Source organism: Bactrocera oleae, chromosome 2 (genome assembly GCF_042242935.1).
Source record: "Bactrocera oleae isolate idBacOlea1 chromosome 2, idBacOlea1, whole genome shotgun sequence".
Lineage (NCBI taxonomy): Eukaryota > Metazoa > Arthropoda > Insecta > Diptera > Tephritidae > Bactrocera > Bactrocera oleae.
In genome coordinates, this window is record NC_091536.1 from 85,745,346 (window position 1) to 85,765,433 (window position 20,088).

The 20,088-nt window shown below is 32.3% G+C and overlaps 2 protein-coding genes across 4 annotated transcripts; both read left to right on the top strand.

Annotated features, from left to right (window-relative positions):
• The first annotated feature begins 466 nt into the window (after positions 1 to 466).
• Sfxn1-3 (Sideroflexin-1-3) lies at positions 467 to 8,048 on the top strand. 2 transcript variants are annotated; one of them, XM_014242156.3, is made up of 8 exons: positions 467 to 704; positions 2,475 to 2,860; positions 5,530 to 5,647; positions 6,536 to 6,611; positions 6,960 to 7,045; positions 7,110 to 7,237; positions 7,304 to 7,461; positions 7,540 to 8,048. In XM_014242156.3, the coding sequence occupies exons 2-8, from the start codon at positions 2,530 to 2,532 to the stop codon at positions 7,624 to 7,626; spliced, it is 984 nt and encodes a 327-aa protein (XP_014097631.1). In that variant the 5' UTR covers positions 467 to 704; positions 2,475 to 2,529; the 3' UTR covers positions 7,627 to 8,048. The 2 variants fall into 2 exon arrangements, with proteins under 2 accessions (XP_014097631.1, XP_036217192.1); XM_036361299.2 differs by having other exon boundaries at positions 467 to 654.
• A 1,026-nt stretch (positions 8,049 to 9,074) lies between these two features.
• Positions 9,075 to 19,116, top strand: mfrn (mitochondrial iron transporter mitoferrin). Of its 2 annotated transcripts, none has more exons than XM_014242161.3 (7): positions 9,075 to 9,350; positions 9,453 to 10,074; positions 16,177 to 16,265; positions 16,371 to 16,495; positions 16,570 to 16,805; positions 16,873 to 17,034; positions 17,125 to 19,116. In XM_014242161.3, exons 2-7 carry the CDS (start codon positions 9,958 to 9,960, stop codon positions 17,587 to 17,589), a joined length of 1,194 nt encoding a protein of 397 aa, XP_014097636.1. In that variant the 5' UTR covers positions 9,075 to 9,350; positions 9,453 to 9,957; the 3' UTR covers positions 17,590 to 19,116. The 2 variants fall into 2 exon arrangements, with proteins under 2 accessions (XP_014097636.1, XP_014097635.1); XM_014242160.3 differs by having other exon boundaries at positions 9,469 to 10,074.
• The last annotated feature ends 972 nt before the right edge of the window (positions 19,117 to 20,088 follow it).

Here is a 20,088-nt window from a genome sequence, read left to right on the forward strand (position 1 = left end):
AAGATAGAAGATATTCCTTGTTCACGGATGATTCCTGCGTGCTTAAATACATGTATCATTTCAATTTACTGCTGAATTATTACTCAATCAAATAGTCACATACAAAATCTGTAAGCACAAGTCGCTCTCCTTCGTTGTTGTTGCTTTCTATGATTCCCTCAAAGAGCGCCCAGAAGCTTTCTTACTATTTACTACATCGACATTTGCGTACTCTTACCTATCGGTAGCTTTTAACATATGGTAGAAGGTTGTGCTGATGCTTACGATAGGAATGCGAGTTAGCGCAGCCGCCGGGTTACTTTCAGCATACGCCACAGGTTTGTACGTGTGTTCCTGTGTTTGTACATACACACATACGTATGTATGCGCGTCTGTTGATTTCTTTCATAGCAATAAAAATAAAATGTGAAAGAAACGAATAGAATCATGGAATTGGTGCGGTTGCGTTAAGACTGGTTATCGCTCAGCTGTCAGTTTTTCATACACTGCCGACCGTAGCGGTTGAAAATCGTATTTTGAGCGCGAAGTGTGTAAACGCTGACAACTTATACATAAAACAAAAAAGCTAAGCGCCAGCAAGTGGCAGAGTGGTCAGAAACAAAAAAACACTTTTAACAAACGGGAAAAACAAATTTTCCGACGGAAATCAGGAAGGTATCACCAACAACAGCAAACAAGACACGCCTTCATTTTATTGTTAGCAGGTGATTTCTTAATTGGAAGTTTATGAAAATCAAAGAATATTTTACGCTTGTCGTTTGAGTGTGTTCCTCTTTGTAAATCGTATATTATTTATTAAAAATAATTGTATAAACTTAATTATGCAATATTCTCCAGCGATAAGCAAGCGTAAATCAGCACAAAAGGTCGATCGAAAAAAATTGATTCATGGTTTCACTGATATGATTACACACACATGCATACATATATACATGCATACAAAGGGCTATAGAATGTACTAACTGCATAGAAACTGCAAATGTCTGTCGTTTCCTACGAGCCTTTTCTTTTAACGCGCTAAATATTGTTAGCTTTGTCAATGGCCAGCTGATCTGTTTAATATGAACAAGCGCACATATGTATGTATTTTTGTATTTATTGTATTTTTGTATTTTTGTATGGACATATTTTCGTATAGTTTTGTTTAGCGTCTAGTGCATATGATAAAGAGCCACTCGAGACCCGGCCGCTTGCGTTGGCATGCTTAATCTTATGTAAGCCGTTATAAGCAAATTAAGTGCGAATTATAGCAGAATTTCTATATTTGGGAGCAAAAACATATATACATATTGTAAATAAATATGTATGTAATTACAGTATTCCCTCGATAATCACCACCAATGAAAATTGAAGGAAATATATAATATTAAAGTCGAACTATTCAACTTACTACGGTTCACGGTTTGTAATAAACTATTATATCCTGGTTAGTAACAAAAACTAAACTCTTGACTAAAAGAGATAGAATCTTAAAGTTGACTGTGATTAAAGTTGTGTAAAACTTGGTCATAATACCTGACCTCTTGTCGATATTACATAAATAGAGCAAATATATTATTTTGAAGCCAAATTTCATCGAAATGGATTTTTGTGAATCTGTCGAATGAAAAGTTTTTTGTACAAGATCTTGCTTTAAATCGGTCAGTTTGCATGGCGGATATATGCAATAGTGGTCTGATCTCAACAATATGTTCAGATATTATGGCGTTGTCCTGGACAATAGTTTTTGCCAAATTTCGCAAAAATAAGGATTGTCAAATAAAAAATAATTCCATATTATGACTTGATATTGATAGATCAGCTCGTATGATAGCTATATTTCAGACCGATATCACATAAATTGAGAGACGAGTTTGCGTTTATACAAACAGACGGTCGCGGCTAAATCGTCTCAGCTCATCACGCTGATCATTTATATACATATTTTATAGGGTCATCGACGTTTCCTTTTGGAAATTTATAATTTTGACAGTAAAAAGGCCTAATAAATACTTACTTATAATTGAAAATGCTGAAAAAAGTAAAAATATGTCAAAAGTCTAGTTAAAAAACCTTATATATCGTTCTTATAACAAATTTTAAGACCGTTATTTTATTTGAAAAATATAATATAATGAACATGTACACATAAGAAAAAGAGGGTGTTTATTATGCTATAAATATAGTGAAGGTAACTATTACTGAGTACATACTGTAAGAACATTTGTTAGAGAGAGCGGAGAAAAAATTATAACTCTCTTTTAACAGTTGAAATTTTAACTGAAGCCTACACATACACAAACACTTGCACATGCAAATATTGTAAAACGTGAATGCTATTAAAATAGCAATAACAATAATTGTTGTTTATTTTAATTATTTGACGGAGTTTCTACAATAAAACGCATAATATATATTAGTTATTTATCTCAATTACCATCAATGAAAGTATTTAAAGCTACTCTAAAAATTTATGAATTTATTATAAATTACAGAGTTACGTTAAAGCATCACTGCCATCGCCGCACATACACCGACAACATCACAAGCATGTCATCAACTGCAGCCGTCGCACCACTGCCAGCCATCGATATCGATCAGCCCAAATATGACCAGAGCACATACCTTAATCGTGCCAAGCATTTCTTCTTGCTCACCAATCCGTTGAATCTCTTAGCCACCAACGAGGAGTTGGAGCGCGCCAAGCGTATCGTACACAGTTATCGTGCCGGCAAACCGGTGCAGGAATGCGGCAGTGTTGAGGAGCTATGGCGCGCCAAGTACCTGTACGATTCGGCTTTTCATCCGGAGACAGGCGAGAAGTCGTTGATTATTGGTCGCATGTCGGCTCAAGTGCCAATGAACACGCTGATTACAGGATGTAAGTACGAGCATTTTTTCAGTTAATATAATTTTTTTTTTTTATGATTAAAATATTATATAAAGTTTGAGGGTAGTGCTTACACAAAAAGCCTTAAACTATATGAGTTATCAACAACAATTTCCAACAGTTTGGCATTGAGCTGATAGCGGCGGTTTATAGCGTTTATTTCTATAAGTAATTATTTAATTACAGGTTAATGTCAACATACATAAATTATGCTATAAAAAGCCGTAATCATAAATGTTTTCTTAAATTACAAGGAATGAGTTGTTTGCAAGATTGCAAATACATTAAAATATGTAATCGAATTTACATTTGAATTACATTTTTTTTTTGTTTTAATCCAAAAATCGTAATTAAAAAATAATTTTAAAAATTCAAACCCCAAATACTGGAATTAATAAACTAAAAATAAATTTTTAATCTCAAATAACGAAAAGGAAAAAAAAAATGTAATCATAAAACCCATATTGAAAAACAAAAAAATATGTAATTTCAAGTTTCTGATTAAAAACAAAATAAAAATTGTTCAAGAATTTACTCCAACTTTTAATTTAAAAAAAGAATTTCTCAGTTTTTAATTCGTTTTTAATTTTTATTCTCATTAAAATTAAATTTTAAATTTTCTAATTTAATTCCAAAATCGGAAATAAAATTGCAAATTTAATTTTTAATCTCAGAATTGTAGATGAAAATTGAAAGTTTAATTTTTAATTAAACAATTGGCAACCCTGGTTGTTTAGTATATATATTTATAAGTAAATTTATTTGAGGACTAAAAATTTGACTAATACTTTATTAGACACCTTCACGATTACCTCATGTGCGTTGTTATTTTTATATGAAAACTGGTGACTGATGATAGGTTTTATGCCACATTAGAATAGCTGATGTATACTTGAAGAATCCTCTTTATCGATTTTTCTACATGTGATTTTTTCTTGCCTCCCTGGTATTAAGTTAGAGACTTTCCTCAACCATTGCTAACGAGTACCTGTGTTCTTTTGACTATCGATTGAATATTTCCCCTCTATTTATTTATTCTTTTGAATTAATAGCTAAGCAAAAATCAATATTAAAGCCACGTGTTAACAATAAAAATTGTGTGTACAAATAAAATTGTGTATTATTCATTCATAAAATCATTAATGAGTGAAAAATTAGTAATGAGTGTTTCACTTGTTCATTTATTCTAATCAACACTCATGAAATCATTAAATTTCTTAAAAAGTATGGAATAAATGAGAATTGCTGAGCCATCGAATAAACTGAATGCGCTCAACAACATTTGTCGACAACAAAAATACTATAATCTCTCAATATTACTCGGATGCGGCAAATTATAAGTAAAATATGAATACGCCTAAAAGCGCACACAAAATTTCAAAAAGTTGTAGTAAATGTTTGGTACACAATTTTTAATTTAAGGTTATATATTTCCCTTGCTGACAATTTATTTTTATTTTTCTCAATTTAAATTGCTTTTATTAATATATTCAGCGCAGTGAGAATATAAATAAGTTGTTTTTATATTATTTTAAAATGTATTGATTTTTTTGCCCGGTTCAAATTCATCAAGGTTTTGCGTCAATTTCAAGCAATGAAAGCAATTTGAAAGAATTGCAATGCAATACAAACTGCGTATTATGTATGCATGCCTACATATATTCGTAAATATTATAATTACGACGTACGAGTTGCCCTCAATATATCAAATATATTTATATGTATGTACATACATACAACAAGGAGTATAAAAAACGAGTTTTAGAATCAGTTTCCATAGGAGCAATGCACAAAGGCATGAAATAGTTAGTAATTAGTTTATCTTAATATGCAAAATAGATTATTTGTAAGAAATAGCAGTAATTTTTAGTAGTTCCAGCTTCTGGGATGCTCCATTGATTAGCATTTTTATACCTTGAACAGGGTATATTTAGTTTAGTACAAAGTTTGTAACACAGAGAAGGAAACGTTGGAGATCCCATAAAATATATATGTACATATATAAATAATCAGAGCGATGAGCTGAATTGATTTAGCAATGATGGTCGGTCAGTCTGTCTGTATATACGCAAACTCGTCTCTCAGTTTTGAGATATCGATCTGAAATTTTGCACACGTCATTTTCTCTCCAAGAAGCTCATCATTTGGTGAAACTGACGATATCTAACCACTTTATCATATTGCTGCTATGCAAACTGATCGATCAAAATAAAGCCCTTGTATGAAAAACTCTTTTATTTGACAAGATATCTTGACGAAATTTGGCATATATTATTTTCAAAGGCAACACTCCAATCTGCCTAATGGCTAATTTCGTTATACGGAAAATATTTTTAGATATATGGAAGTCCCAGATACCCACTGATGAGCCTAAATAAAGAAAATATAGTCATAATCATTCCTTTCCTAAAGGTGAATATTTGAATAATAATCAACCAAGTAGTTTTGCCGTACTATTTTGCAATACAATTTTTTCATTGTTGGACCAATACTAAATAATAAATACTGTTCGCTACCGCTGGGTTGCCGCGTCTAGACAATACAAGATAAATATATTCACATATAAAATTGTGCGCATTTAAATATGCCATAGATGTTGGATATTGAATGTTTTATTTTCATCATTTCATTTAAATGTTGTTGTTGTAACTTTCTTGTAGGTATGCTATCGTTCTACAAGACCACACCAGCAGTCGTCTTCTGGCAATGGGTCAATCAGACATTCAACGCAGTTGTCAACTATACAAATCGCTCTGGATCAACACCAATTTCTAAAGAGTAAGAACAAGCAATATACATACATAAACACCGATATAAATATGTGCATGTACATATCTGTAGCGCCTTCGCTAAGAAATTATAAAACGACAAACTCACTAATTGTGTTATCGGTTCAATTGTTCATTTTCGCTTTCGCTTTTATCTGTTTCCCTTTCAAATACATACATACATATGAATGTATATACACATCTAAAATTTATTAAATACTGTATACACATATTTATATCACTTAAGCGATAAGAACATACATATTCTGCGTTTACATGGAGACTCTTTTGTCGCTCATTATCGGCAACGTCACACTGTGAGTACACACGAGTGAAAAGAGTGGAGTTTTTCTGTCATTTCTTTTCATAAAAATTTCGCAAATCTTTGTGCGGTTCGGCTACGCGATACTTAGAGCGTATTGCATAGTTCACTTGTATGTTGGTCTCACATTTTGCTTACAAGGAATTATTGTGTTTGAACAATAAGCGGCTATAACTTAATAGTTTCAAAGAAATAATTAAGTCGCGAATTCCCTAATCCACCAGAATGTATTCAATACCTGCTACTAATATTATTTAAAAAAAATTAAAATTTCCAAAAATATCGTATATATTCATTTGAAACCACGCGCTATTGCAACCATGAAAAGAACTTCAAAATGGAAAAGAATGCTGAATTGCGTAGGAGCGAAATGTTACGAACAAGAACACAAAGCATGCCACTCGGCACAGTCCGTTCGTCTTTCCTCGTCCTCAAAAAACCGATTTGGGCGACAAAAGAGTCCGTATATGAATTGGGACATATAAATAATTTTTTAATTTTATTTAGATATTTGTATGTTATACTTATGCATACTATTTATTACTTATATTGAATCTAATGGTGTCTCTCTTACAGGCAATTGCTTACTTCATATGTATTGGCCACTGGTGGCGCGCTGACCACAGCACTTTCCCTCAACCGGCTAGTGAAGGTGAGTTGTTTTGCCAAACTAACAACGTGAGTCAATAACAGCCCTATCGAGAATGCCCCTAGGTTCAAAGTGATTTGTGCTACTATTGACAATTTAGTTACTCATGGACTATCGAAGATGAAGAAGATAGAAAGTAGTTACAAAACAACAAAATTGCATTTCTTATAAAAACTAAACATAGTAGTATTACCACCCTAATTCTATTTACATGTTTTTCTTAAGGAATGCAACATAGCATCTCGCTGACTCCATGCGATAAATTATTTTAGCTTTACTTGAAATGATTGATTTGACCTTACTTTTTACTAACTGTATATATTTTCTTTTCTCATTTTTGCTGCATTGCAGAATTTAAACCCGCTAATTGGACGTTTAGTACCCCTGGCGGCTGTGGCAGCAGCTAATTGCATCAATGTACCCATGATGCGCATGCAGTAAGTGAATGCAATTAACCGCTTTTAATTTTCATAAATCAAACTTTTAAATTACATTTTAAAGAGAGTTGAAAAACGGCGTCACTTTGCTGGACGAAAAGAACAACGAATTGGGCGTTTCGAAGAAGGCAGCTGCCGTTGGTATCACAGCTGTGGTGGCTAGTCGCATTGCTATGGCTGCACCTGGAATGGGTGAGCTTTATGTCAAACATTTTTTTTTTACAACTTAAACAATTTCTCTATCATCTCTCCCTGCAGTACTAACACCATTGTTGATACAGTCGTTGGAAAAACGTGGCTTCCTCAAGCGCTTCCCCAAAGCCAGCGCACCTATCCAGACACTCTTCTGCGGTTTCGTCTTGATATTTGCCACCCCGTTGGGCTGTGCTTTCTTTAGTCAACGCGCCGCAATCGAGGTGGGTTAAATACCTATAAACATTTTTATAAAAAGTTTTGAATAATTAAACAATATTTTTCTGTTTTCTTCTGAACAGGTGGGCCGCTTGGAGGATGACGTGCAACAAGACATTAAAAAACACAATGCCGAGCTTAAAGAAGTATGGTTCAACAAGGGCTTGTAAGCCAAAGGCAGTTTTATTGAGAATATCTTTTAGAGACTTTGCATTTTTAAAGGACAATAAAAAATTCCATTTAGTTTTTGACAAGCGCTTATCGTCGTTAGCATTTGTGTTAGATAAAAGAATAATTACTTGGCATTTATATGTAATTAATATAATTTATATAGTTATTCGCGATTTAATTGTACTTTAGATCAATCGTGTACTTTAATATTCCAACGTTTCTTTGCAGCATTGTAAAGAATTACCTCATTTTAGACATGTTCATGCTTAATGATAACTTATTTAATAATAATTTAAAGTGTTTTCTTCATATTTTTAAATGTATTGTACACGAAATTGTTTAGAAGGAAACAAAACTATGTAATGTAGATATGTTATTGCATACAAAAATAAAGACTATTTTTGAATTAATGTAACTTCAATTAAAAATGCTTTTTATTTGTATAATTATGTCAAAATAATTTTTTTTCCTTTTTTTGTTTTAGTTTGCCAAAAATATTTTTCTTGAGATTTATAAGTAAAAAATTGTTTAAAAAAATATGGCAAAACAAAAAAATTATCAAAATGGTGGCAAATTATTATTATTTTTTACATATTCTCTCTATGATTAATTTATTGAATTCAAATTCATATACATTTTTTTTTTATAATATCTTAAAATGTTTAATTTTATTTAGTATTTATATTTTATATTAATTTTCTATTATTGATTTATTTAATTTATTTTTCTTAATATATTGAATTTGGTCAATTATTATTATTTTCGTGTTTAATTAATTTAATTAATTTATTTTAAGTTCATATCACTTTTATTTATAATATAGTATACTATTTCAATTTATTTAGTATTTCTATTTTTTTTATTAATTGTCTGTCATAAACTTATGTACATATGTATACACTTAATTTATTCGCTTCTTTTGTAATTTCAATTATTAAACCTTTAATGTTAATTTGATTAAAAACTTAAAAAAATATAAAATAAGATTAAAAAAAAAATCGTTTTATCTAAATTTACTATCTTCTTTTTAAACACCACATAGCGTAGCAAAGACGAAAAGCTGTCACACCTAATAAATGTAATATTGAATTTTGAATTACTAAATTTATTTTAGTTGAGCAAAAGTATTTCATACGGAAATTTTTCAAAAATATGTAAAAGTTGCCCCATGCACAATAACGGAAGAATTTCTGTGAGCCGCGCTTTCGTATTATTGCCATATACATTTTGTTATTAAATACAAAGATTACCTATAATATTAATTTCTACATAAAATTAATTAATTAAATTCCAACCTTAATACGAAAATATATGCCAGCGACATCTGCATGTGACATACATTCATGTTCATAGTGAAAGCAATGATATGGCAACTCGCTTAATTTAAATGTTTTGACAGTTTCAAAATTTACGAAAAATTATCGTAAAACAGAATACAAAAGATTAAGGAAAAGCGATGTATGTCGTCTTTCCAAATGCAAAATTGAGTTGGGCGTGCATGTGTTTAAAACCGCAACGACAAAGTGCGCTGAATACCAATTAATTGTACCACAACTTGAATAACTAAAAAAATAACTCTTTTGCATTGCTACAGGGAGGATTTTGTAAAATTTTTATGTAATAAAATTTCTGGCTTGCCAATTAACTTGTGACTGTGCTAATAGGGTTTTGAGATTTCTATTCAATAAGAACTTGTGAAATTCAGGTCATACGTCGTATTCAGGTAAATCCATTTTAGTAAACATGCTGAAGTCCGAAGTGGTTTGAAGTAATAAATGAGCGGCAAAAATTATGTACACTGTCTTTTTTTTATTCTTTAATATAGCTGTTATCAATTACAGAAAAGTAAGCTGTCGATAGCGTGGAAAGTAAAAAAGTGTGAAACGTGGAGGAAATTAACCGCCAAAGCAAAAGAAACAATAGCAGCAGTGGAGAGAAAATCTGGGAATAAGCAGTAGAGCAAGTAACAACTGCAGTTCGTGGACAATTAGAAGGGAGTACAAGGTGGTGGTGGCGGTGTTGTATTGGCGAGCAGCATCGTTATTTGCTCGGCAAAGAGTGAAAACACATTGCGAACGGTTAGTGACGCGCAGCAATCGGACGGCAGCGTTTGGGATCAGTATAGCCATTCATAGGAGGCAAATATTTGCCTTTTTTTTTGCTGTAAAGGCAGTTTGTTTACTGCCGATATATATTGCATATAATAGCTTAAAATAGCGGCATTTAAAGCAATTGATTATTGAATTTGTACAGCAGCTGTGATCTGTCATTAGTTTAATAGCTACATTACGTGCTTATTGAATTACTACTGCTTTTGCAATTCAACCGCAATGAATATGGAAGACTACGAATCATTACCCACTACCAGTGTGAGCATTAATATGACAGCCGGAGCAATTGCGGGCGTATTGGAACATTGTGTTATGTATCCATTGGATTCGGTTAAGGTGAGTTTTTGTGAACTGTTTTAAAAATTTATATGTGAAATTAAGTTAATGCTAAAGCCATCGATTTAATTTAGTTTTTGTTACAAATCAGCGGTTGAAAGCTGACTGCTCAGCTGTTAGCAACGTTGTCCCTAACCTCACATTTAAGCGTCGTGATGTAATTCTTTCCTCTTTGTTGGCTGCTTTATTGTTGTTTTTCTTCCTATACAAAAATGTTTTTTTTTTTCGTTTGTTCAATTTCGGCATGGCATGCCAGAACATAGATGGGTATATCTATTTATTATTGGTAATGAATGCGTGCTCAGATGTTCTTTTTCATATATAAATAAGTGCAAAAGAAAGTATTTTAATGTATCAGCAGATGTTTGCTTTGTTAAGGATTGTGGGAGCAGGTGTAATTGGTAGTAGTAAAACAGGTGTATTGTAAAATTATTAACTAAACATAAACTACTACACCCATATGCGGTTAAATGTTTTGTATGAAAAATTATCAATATTGGTAGTAATTATAGATTTTATATTTTGAACCAATGCTCTTAAGCATTAAAAAAAGAAAAACAAGAAAAAAAACGTTAACTTCAGTTGCACCGATGCTATAGTACCCTCCACAGTTATAAAAAAATCTTTACTCTGATTTTGATCGGTCAGTTTGATGAATTTTGTTTGATTTCGTGAAGATACTTTGTCAAATAAAAAAGTTTTCCGAAGAAGGACTTGAGCTTGATCGGTCCGTTGTATTGCAGCTATATTCTATAGTGATTCAATATCGGCGTTTGATTCAATGAGCAGCGTTTTGGAAATGAGTGCAAAATTTCAGATCGATATCTCAAAATTGAGCTAGTAATTCGCGTATATACAGACAGGCCGAAGACGGGCATGGCTAAATCGACTCAGCTGTCATGCTGATCATTTATATACATATATATATTTTATAAACCTACGACGTTCCTTCTGGATGTTACAAACTTTATGGCAAACTTAATTTGCTGTTCAAAGTATAAATAGATGCCCTAGTTTATGAGCATATCGTCATATGTGTACATACTCTGTACATACCATTGTATAAGCCTACATGGTATCATTATACAATAATACATACATACATATATCGATCTTTTAAAATTTGCCGCAACTATAAACTCTTTCAATTAATCATTATCTTTTAATATTATTTCACATTATTGTCATTATTACTTTAAGCTTTATTAACTTGAGGTTTAAAACAATATTTTTATGTGAGTTGCTTTAATTTTGCTAAATTGTTAGGTAAATTGCTCTGTAATTTTCGATACGACTCATATATTTTAATTTCATATATTTCAACGTAATTCACGTTCAAGTTAGCAGCTTATGTTCCAAAACATGACTATGAGTTGCTAAAATCGCTTGATCTACTTTTTATATACTTAAATGAAGTCTGCGGTCGCACTTTGGTTAATTATTTGTGGCTGAAGAATGCTTATCGGCTACTGATGTATTTGGCCAACAACGTACTTACCTGACTGCCAACTTCTATATGATAAGATAATAATTAGATCTTAAAGCTATTTTATGTGAATTAAATGTGTTGCTATCAAATATGTATTATATCATTATTATGATAACGTGAACGCGTTTATTCTAGTAAATTGTTAGTCTACTACTAAAATACTTATACGACAATCACATCGAACGTGATGAGTGGAAATTTACGTATGTATGTATGTATGTACGTCAAAATAATTAAATATAGATAGCATATTTGTCTTAGTTTCAAGCAATCGAGAAGAGTTATTAAATCAGTCAGTGAATGGCGTAATACGAGTCAAACCACCACCCATTGCAGACACAGAGCTCGAGTTGCCTCGCGAATCTAGAGTGACCCTCGCGCAACTTCGTTCTGGATACTGTAGCAGGTTAAACTCCTACCTATCCAGAATAGACCCCGACATACTAAACACATGTCCTGCATGCAATGAGTCTCCGCATGACACTAACCACCTCTTTGCATGCCCTACAAACCCCACTCATCTAACACCCCTTTCCCTATGGTCCGACCCCGTCGAAACAGCTCGTTTCCTGGGCCTTCCGTTAGATGACCTCGACGACAACGAATCTAGAATTTATCACCCTAACGGGGATTAGATAATCGTTATAACAACAACAACAACAGTTATTAAATCAGTATCTTTTATTTTCCGTAACTTTTAGATATTTATATTTAATATAATAAATTTTGGCTCTAAACGAGTTTATATTTAGCTATGAATTTTTTCTGTTCGTAAATATTTTTTTTTCCGACATTATACATATATGTATATATGTATGTATATACAATAGTGATAAGCACTTTAAGCTAGCAAAAAAACTTAATTTATTTATTGGTTTGAACGCAATTATTGGACAAAAAAGTAATAAAAAAAATTCCTATATATGAAAGCAATTTTTAAAAGTTATAAAAAATTTTCCTATTTATAATATGAAAACAACTTTTTCACGAAAAATTTTTATACTATATGATGTGCAAACTCTAATGATTGATTATTGTTTGTACTTACAAAAAGCTATATTAAAATTATGAAATGGAAGAATTTTCACTTATTTTCTGGTTATTAGGCATTGTTGATTAATGATTTGATGAAATATACCATATACATATGCATTTTATGTTCATATTTATGTTAATTATTCTCTATATGCATATCTGCTCTGTTGAAAATAGTATAATTACCTGTGTCGGCATACGGTGTCTTATATAATTAATTGGGGATTTATCATGAAATACACATAGGAATGGTATGCGAAGAAAAAATACACAAATTTATTGCATATGTGATCAGAATTTGAAACGAATCAGTAAACAAAATTGTAGCAATTTGTAGAAATCTTAAATGTTTCTCAGAATCATCTGGACATTTATTGAAGTCAACGAAATGCCGGGATGTGACAAATTGTTGTAAATTTCAAACGATGTGCTTTTGCATAACAATGTAATTTAATATATAAAGGCATATAGACTACTAGTAGACATTATGTAGAGCTTGAAACGAATTTCGCAAGTTTTTCTTCTTCCATACCGCCCGCACTTTTGGTTGGATCAACAAAAAATGGGGGAAAAAATTATAAAATAATATGGTTATCATACTACAATTGTGCAAAAAAAAAATGAGTAGTAATTGTGAAGTGTTTGTTCAATCGTCATTTATCGTGGCTTCTGCTCCAATACATACATAAGTATGTACATTTGTATATAGTATATAGACACATATACATACATATATGTTTGTATGTTTTACTTTCCGCGATTGTAATTGAACGAGTGCATGTTATTGTTGTTGATTTTTTTTTCCATTGGGGGTAATAAAGTGCGCAACAACAATTGTACTGGCATTTTTTTACTGTCATGTCTTCATGCCTAGTAATTATCTTTTAATTTTCTCTTACTTTTGATTGTATGTAATTTGCATTATTATAAATACGCATATACACACATAGTTGAGTATATGAGTATGTATATGTGTCTATTAAATATACATTTAAATCATTTAATATACTCTTATATATACTATATACATATAATCGTGCTCATGAATGAGCCTCGCGTGCGTTCGGTTAGAGATCTATAGCACACCTTATAACTTATTGGGTAATGCATACAAAGTTGTGTATATTATATAGAATATGTAGGAGTGTATGCATAAAAGTGGGCGGTTATAAATAAAACGATGATAAACTGATTTATACGATTTCTTGGAAATTTTACCGTTTACAGCAAAAATAAAATATTTTTATAATTAATGCTAGTAGAAAATTATTGTTTTTTTTTTCTAATTCCTATTTGCATTTGAAAACTGTTTCATGCATACTGCTACATAACCTCTCTTGGATTTTTTAACTTTTCTGCAATACACATAATCTCTGCTATGTTATGTCTAAGTTATCGATTTCGCCAAACACACGTAAAAACTTATCTACTATATACAACTTTAACTGCATACACTCGTCGTCATTGCATATAATAGTAGAAAAATTTCTGTGCGTGATTTTTTTTGGTTAATTTTTTTTTTCATTTTATTGTATACATTTTTGCGCGATCTTGTTAGTGTAGCTACATACATATGTATTTGTTGACGAGTTTGCCACCTCTTCTTAATTTCTTTATAACTAATTCATAGAACTTAATATTTGTTATTTAAGTATGTTTGTATGTTATGCTTTGTATTTATTAACACACATTTAACAGAATTTATAGTTTTTTTTATACCCTGAACAGGCAGACTCTTCAAATATATATATAAATGGTCAGCGTGACGAGCTGAGTAGATTTAGCTATGTTCGTTTGTCTATGCGTTCGTATATACGCGAGCTAGTTCCTCAGTTTTTGAGATATCGATATCGAAATTATGCATATGCACGTTTCTCCCCAAAAAACTTCACATGTGTTGAAATTGCCGATTTTGGAACACTATAACGTATACATAGCTGTCATACAAACTGATTGATCAAAATTAAGTCCTTGTATGGAAATTTTTTTTATTTGACTAACAAGTCAAAGCAAGTTCTTGTATGGAGACTTTTTTATTGATGAGGGTATTATAGTTTTGGAGCACCTTTTTTTTTTTTTTTTTTTTTTTTTTTTTTTTTTTTATTGCATTGCAAAAGCTTTATGGTTTTTATTTATTTTCCATTGGGGTCATTATAGAACATGTCGAGGTAAAATAATTAACATTTTAAAATATGCTCGAACACAAAGCGAAGTTCAGTTTAAAATTGATTTTAAATACGCTTTCTTTGTGTGCATATGAACATATACATATATACGTATGTTCATATATTCCAAGTTCTATTGCAAACGCTTTGTCTAGTGTGAAAGTAAAATATGTACTTTACATACATACATATATGCATTTGTTTCTTGCCTATTATATAACCTATAATATATATTCTTCTTCGTTGTACCAATAGTTTCGTACTTCGATAATTAAAATTTGTATTTATTTAATTACTTAATTAACACTTCAGAGTGTTATTTTCTACTTTCATATATATATGTATATTGTATATATATGTATATATATGAATGAAATTTTAGCAACTATAAACACTACTTCTACTCAGCTCACACAATCGCTATATTTTTCACTATATCATTTTTCCTGCATCATGCCAATCAGCCGTCGTCTATCCACTCTGACATATGTATCTGTTTCCCAATTCGATATATAACGATTCGCGGAAACCACGCAAGTGCCGTTTAAGATTTCAATGTTAGATAAGGTTTTACTGTCAGTTCCCCAAATATACTATATTCAATTTTTTTTGTTTGTTTTGTTTTGTTTTAAGAACCTCTAAAGAGACGTAATAGCGTTATAAATAATGTTTTGTTTTTGTTTGAGCAATGATAGCAGGGCGTTGTTTGCATAAATCAATTGCCTTTCCCGAGCACACGACATTTTTACCACCAAGTGGTGCACATACATACATACATGTACGCATCATACATCTATCTACAAGCGAAAACTGCACTCGACGACCGGCTTTTGCTGTGCACCGAGCTGAAGTGCAACAACTTGATGTAGAGAACTTTCCATATTAATTTAGATTATGAAATTGCGAATAAGCGCTTTAATTATAAGCGAAAATGAGATGCTCTACAATTACTAAGTACTTCAAAATAATTAAGTATAGCATAACATATAATTACCACACGACACAATTTCCTAAATTAAATTTGTGTAGACCAACAAATTAATATTAAATAAAAATAGATATCATTTTCATTACAATTACGTTTTTGTGGTTGTCCAATTATATGAAGGATTGGTGAACAATCAATACCGCTACATTATACAGTTCATAAAAATCTATATATGTATGTACATATACATATATATTTATACAAGCGATATACTATCCCATAAACATAAATATTTATACATATCTACATCTACATATATGTATAGACTCTAACCTTGTTATTTTTGTACGCAACTTTTATAGTCAAATAATAAATAGTGAACTTAAAATATTTATTTTCTCAAATGAATGCACACACATGCAAGATGCACTTTATTATTAAACCTTATCAATATTGTTTGTACACGTATACATACATAATTTCAGACAAGAATGCAAAGTTTATCGCCAGTCACATCCAACTATGACATCAGCACCACCTTCAAGAATATGATCAAGAAAGAGGGTATTATGAGGTGAGTTAATTGCTACATTACAAGCTGTTTTTTGTTTTTTGTCCATACTGATAAAATTTTGGCAATTCCATATTGTTTTTCATAACTATTGATGGCCTGCTGCAGACCTATACGTGGTGTCTCCGCTGTTGTTGCTGGCGCCGGACCCGCACATGCGCTGTACTTTGGTTCCTACGAAATGACGAAAGAGCTCCTGACTAGGTTTACCACCAACAATCATGTCAATTATAGTGAGTATAATATTTAATATTATATATATTATATTAACTGTTTGTAATGTAAATTCCGTTAATTTAATTTTTAGTGGCGTCCGGAGTTATAGCGACACTCATACACGATGCCGTATCGAATCCCACAGATGTGATAAAACAACGCATGCAAATGTACAATTCTAAGTATAATTCAGTTATTGGCTGTATGAAGGACGTATATCGTACTGAGGGCATTCAAGCATTCTACAGATCGTACTCCACACAGCTAGTAATGAACATACCATATCAGACAATACATTTTGCCACATACGAATTTTTCCAAAATATGGTAAATATTAATAGAATTTGCGGTATTTACGTACAAATTAATAATACTATATTTTACACGTTAACAGTTGAATCATGAACGAAGATATAGTCCCGTAGTTCATATGGTGGCCGGTGGCGCGGCTGGTGCTACCGCTGCTGCCTTCACAACGCCACTGGATGTGGTGAAAACGCTGTTAAATACACAGGAGAATGGGCTGACAAAGGGCATGGGTGAAGCAATTCGGCAGGTAAAGAAAAAAAAGTAGTGCTTACCATGTGTCTTAAGCTGCCCGTATAACGTGCAATGTAATCACATAATTGCTTAAATTTGGTTGCAGATCTACGCAGTGGCTGGTGTGAAAGGCTTTTTCCGTGGCATGTTGGCACGCGTGTTGTACTCCATGCCAGCAACCGCCATTTGCTGGTCAACATATGAATTCTTCAAATTCTATTTGGCTGGCTCTAATCATAGCACCTACAAGTCATCGATCACCGGCAAGAATGCGTTGCAGCGGCGAGACGATGTAGTGGAACCCGCTGAAAAAACAGCCTACGTGCTGCCAGTGACAACAGCCGATGCCGTGGAGGAGCTACCAACAAGTCCAAGTGCTACAACAGCTACAGCGCCCAGCAGCGTCAGCTCGGGCGGTGCGACAGCTGGACCAGCGCCAAGTAGTGCAACGGCGATCAAAAGCGTATGTGAACTGCCTAGTAATGTGACTACATCTGCATTAAATCTACACACCAGGCATACGGATGTGAAAAGTACGCGACCATTTGAACGAGGATACTCGAGTCCGTAATTCAAAGAGTGATACTCAGAAATAGAACGAGCGTTGGAGAGAGGGGAGCAACATGAAATAAAAAAAAATATTGTAATATACAAAACCCTACAAAAATTTACAGTAATCAAGCGACGATTCAATGCCAGCGTAAAGCGCACGTTAATACAACAGACAACTTTATTGCGGTATTTGGCAACGCTGGTGTGTGCGTGTATATTTATTTATTTTTTGGCGTGTCTTAATTGTGAGGTCTGGTGCGTGCAGTTGGGCGGGGTGGTGTGTTTAACAGTGTCGACGTGGACCGTCACACTGCGAGTCACCCCAAATTACTTCCTACCACGAAGACGATATTACGAAAAGAGTGCTCAAGAAGGTTATCTAAATGGCGAAAGTTCTGTTTGGTGGTGATGAATGTGATAAATGTTATTTTTTGTTTGTTTGGTATTTAAATACCCATCACCTGCCTGTAGCACATACTGCAAAGAAGCTCAATGAAGAAAAAACAAGACAAACTAAATTTAAAGCTATTAAATGCATAAAATAATTATAATACTAAAAAGAGTAGCATCGAACCAGTGCTGAAACCCTTTGGCTTTAATTGTGGTGGCAGCAGGATGGAACATTTCGTCAACTCTCGGAAAAACCGAACCTTTTACGGCATTATGTAAATATGCATGTCTTTATCTACATCCCTGCTCAGCAACCATACCTTGCGGCACGATGCGCCTTTCCCCTCTCCCCCGTCCGCAAATTGTTTGCGGTGTAAAAATTCATGTTTGTAAAAATAAAAAAAAAGTATCAATTTCGGAAAATGAAATCAATTCGAAAAATCACTACGTGTTTACTGTACACAATAAAATCTTTGCAAAAGAGGATCAACTTGTAATCTAATTACAATACACTAAATAAACCTAGTTTATACATATATATAAAAAGAAAAGTAAATATAAAAATAAAACCACAAGAACAAAAAATGGAGCCATGCGTAGTTGTAGGCACAATACTCGTTAGCAGCATTTTGAATTTCCAAGAAATTCACAACCCAACTATACGAGTGCATAAAAATACAAGTCACGGTATCGAACTGCGTTTAAGTTCAAGTGCAGCGCGATCTAGCAGCAAGTTGAAATTATTATTTTGCCATTACCACGCTACAACATGGAATCGACAACACTTTCTAACAACATACAGACATACATACATACAATTACACACATAGTCACACACGTTGCAAGAGAATTTCTACTGTGATTACATATATATTACACCATGCACGCCTTATATGTTCGGAGTTAAGAAGATGATGTTCAGTTTGCTACTTGAAAGACAGGTCTTTTCAATACCTTTTTGTTTTCATTCAAGCTATTTAGATTGTGGTTTTAGCGTGGTGACTGCAAGATATGAAAATTGTTAATATTATTTTAAATTATATTAAATGTAAAACTCTTAATATATGCTAACTTAAAAATTTTATTGTTATTAAATTACACAACCTTGTAATTTACAAACAGAAAAGCTGAAAAATTGTCTTTTCGCCAAAATGTATGCTTTGCATTTTTATTTAGTGGGGCGCGAGTGGGGTAAGTGTATTGAACTTTTTTTTTATATAATAAAATTTGAGAAGCTGTAAAAGTTTTAACCATTCATGTAAATAAAAATATATTGTAAAATACAATTATTCAATTTACGCTTAAAGTTTTGTGGCAAATTTTGTTTGTAACATTTTTGGTATTATTAATATGTACCCTATATATTATTACAATATCAAAAGAAGTAAAAATGGAATTTAGAATAGTGAAAAGCACTATATAGAAAGCATGGCGCCACTAACAGCGTTTTTATACACTGAACAGAGTATATTTAGTATTATTATTTTTTTTTTTTTTATGGAATTTTGGGAATTATTACTTGGAGTTTAGAATACTGGTACGCGAAAAAAAAGAAATTTCGGATTATTATCTCACTATTATGTAAAATATTAAATATTTGGACGATGTTGTCGAGATGTTTAAGTATAGCGGCGACCGACTTCAGCTGAATGACTTGTTGCCTTTAAGCGTAATTTGTGCCGAGAAATAGCAGGTTCTGCACGAATTAGAGTTTTACACAGAATACGAATATGAGCCATGAATAAATCGTAAAGCTCACACACGTAGAAACGATTTTTTCAATGAGAAAATTTAAATTTTTTTTAAGAAAGTTCCGAAAGGATGTCTTAGGTTTGGTTAAGAGGTCGATCCTAACAGGCATCTTACTTGCACTGCTTAAAACCTTGGTCAGTTGTGATAAAAAAAGGACAACTTTATTATAAAAACCTTTTTTGTTTTTTTGTTTTAGAATACATAATTTATCTCATAAATTATTGTACTTTTTGGGTGCAAAAGGAGCATTTAGAAGAACATATGATACAATAATGTGACTCCGTGATCACGACGGTGGGATCTACATAACCAAATTGGACACGGATTTATATCCGGCCAAGTCTACTCACCGACTTTTCAACAATTATTTGGGGAC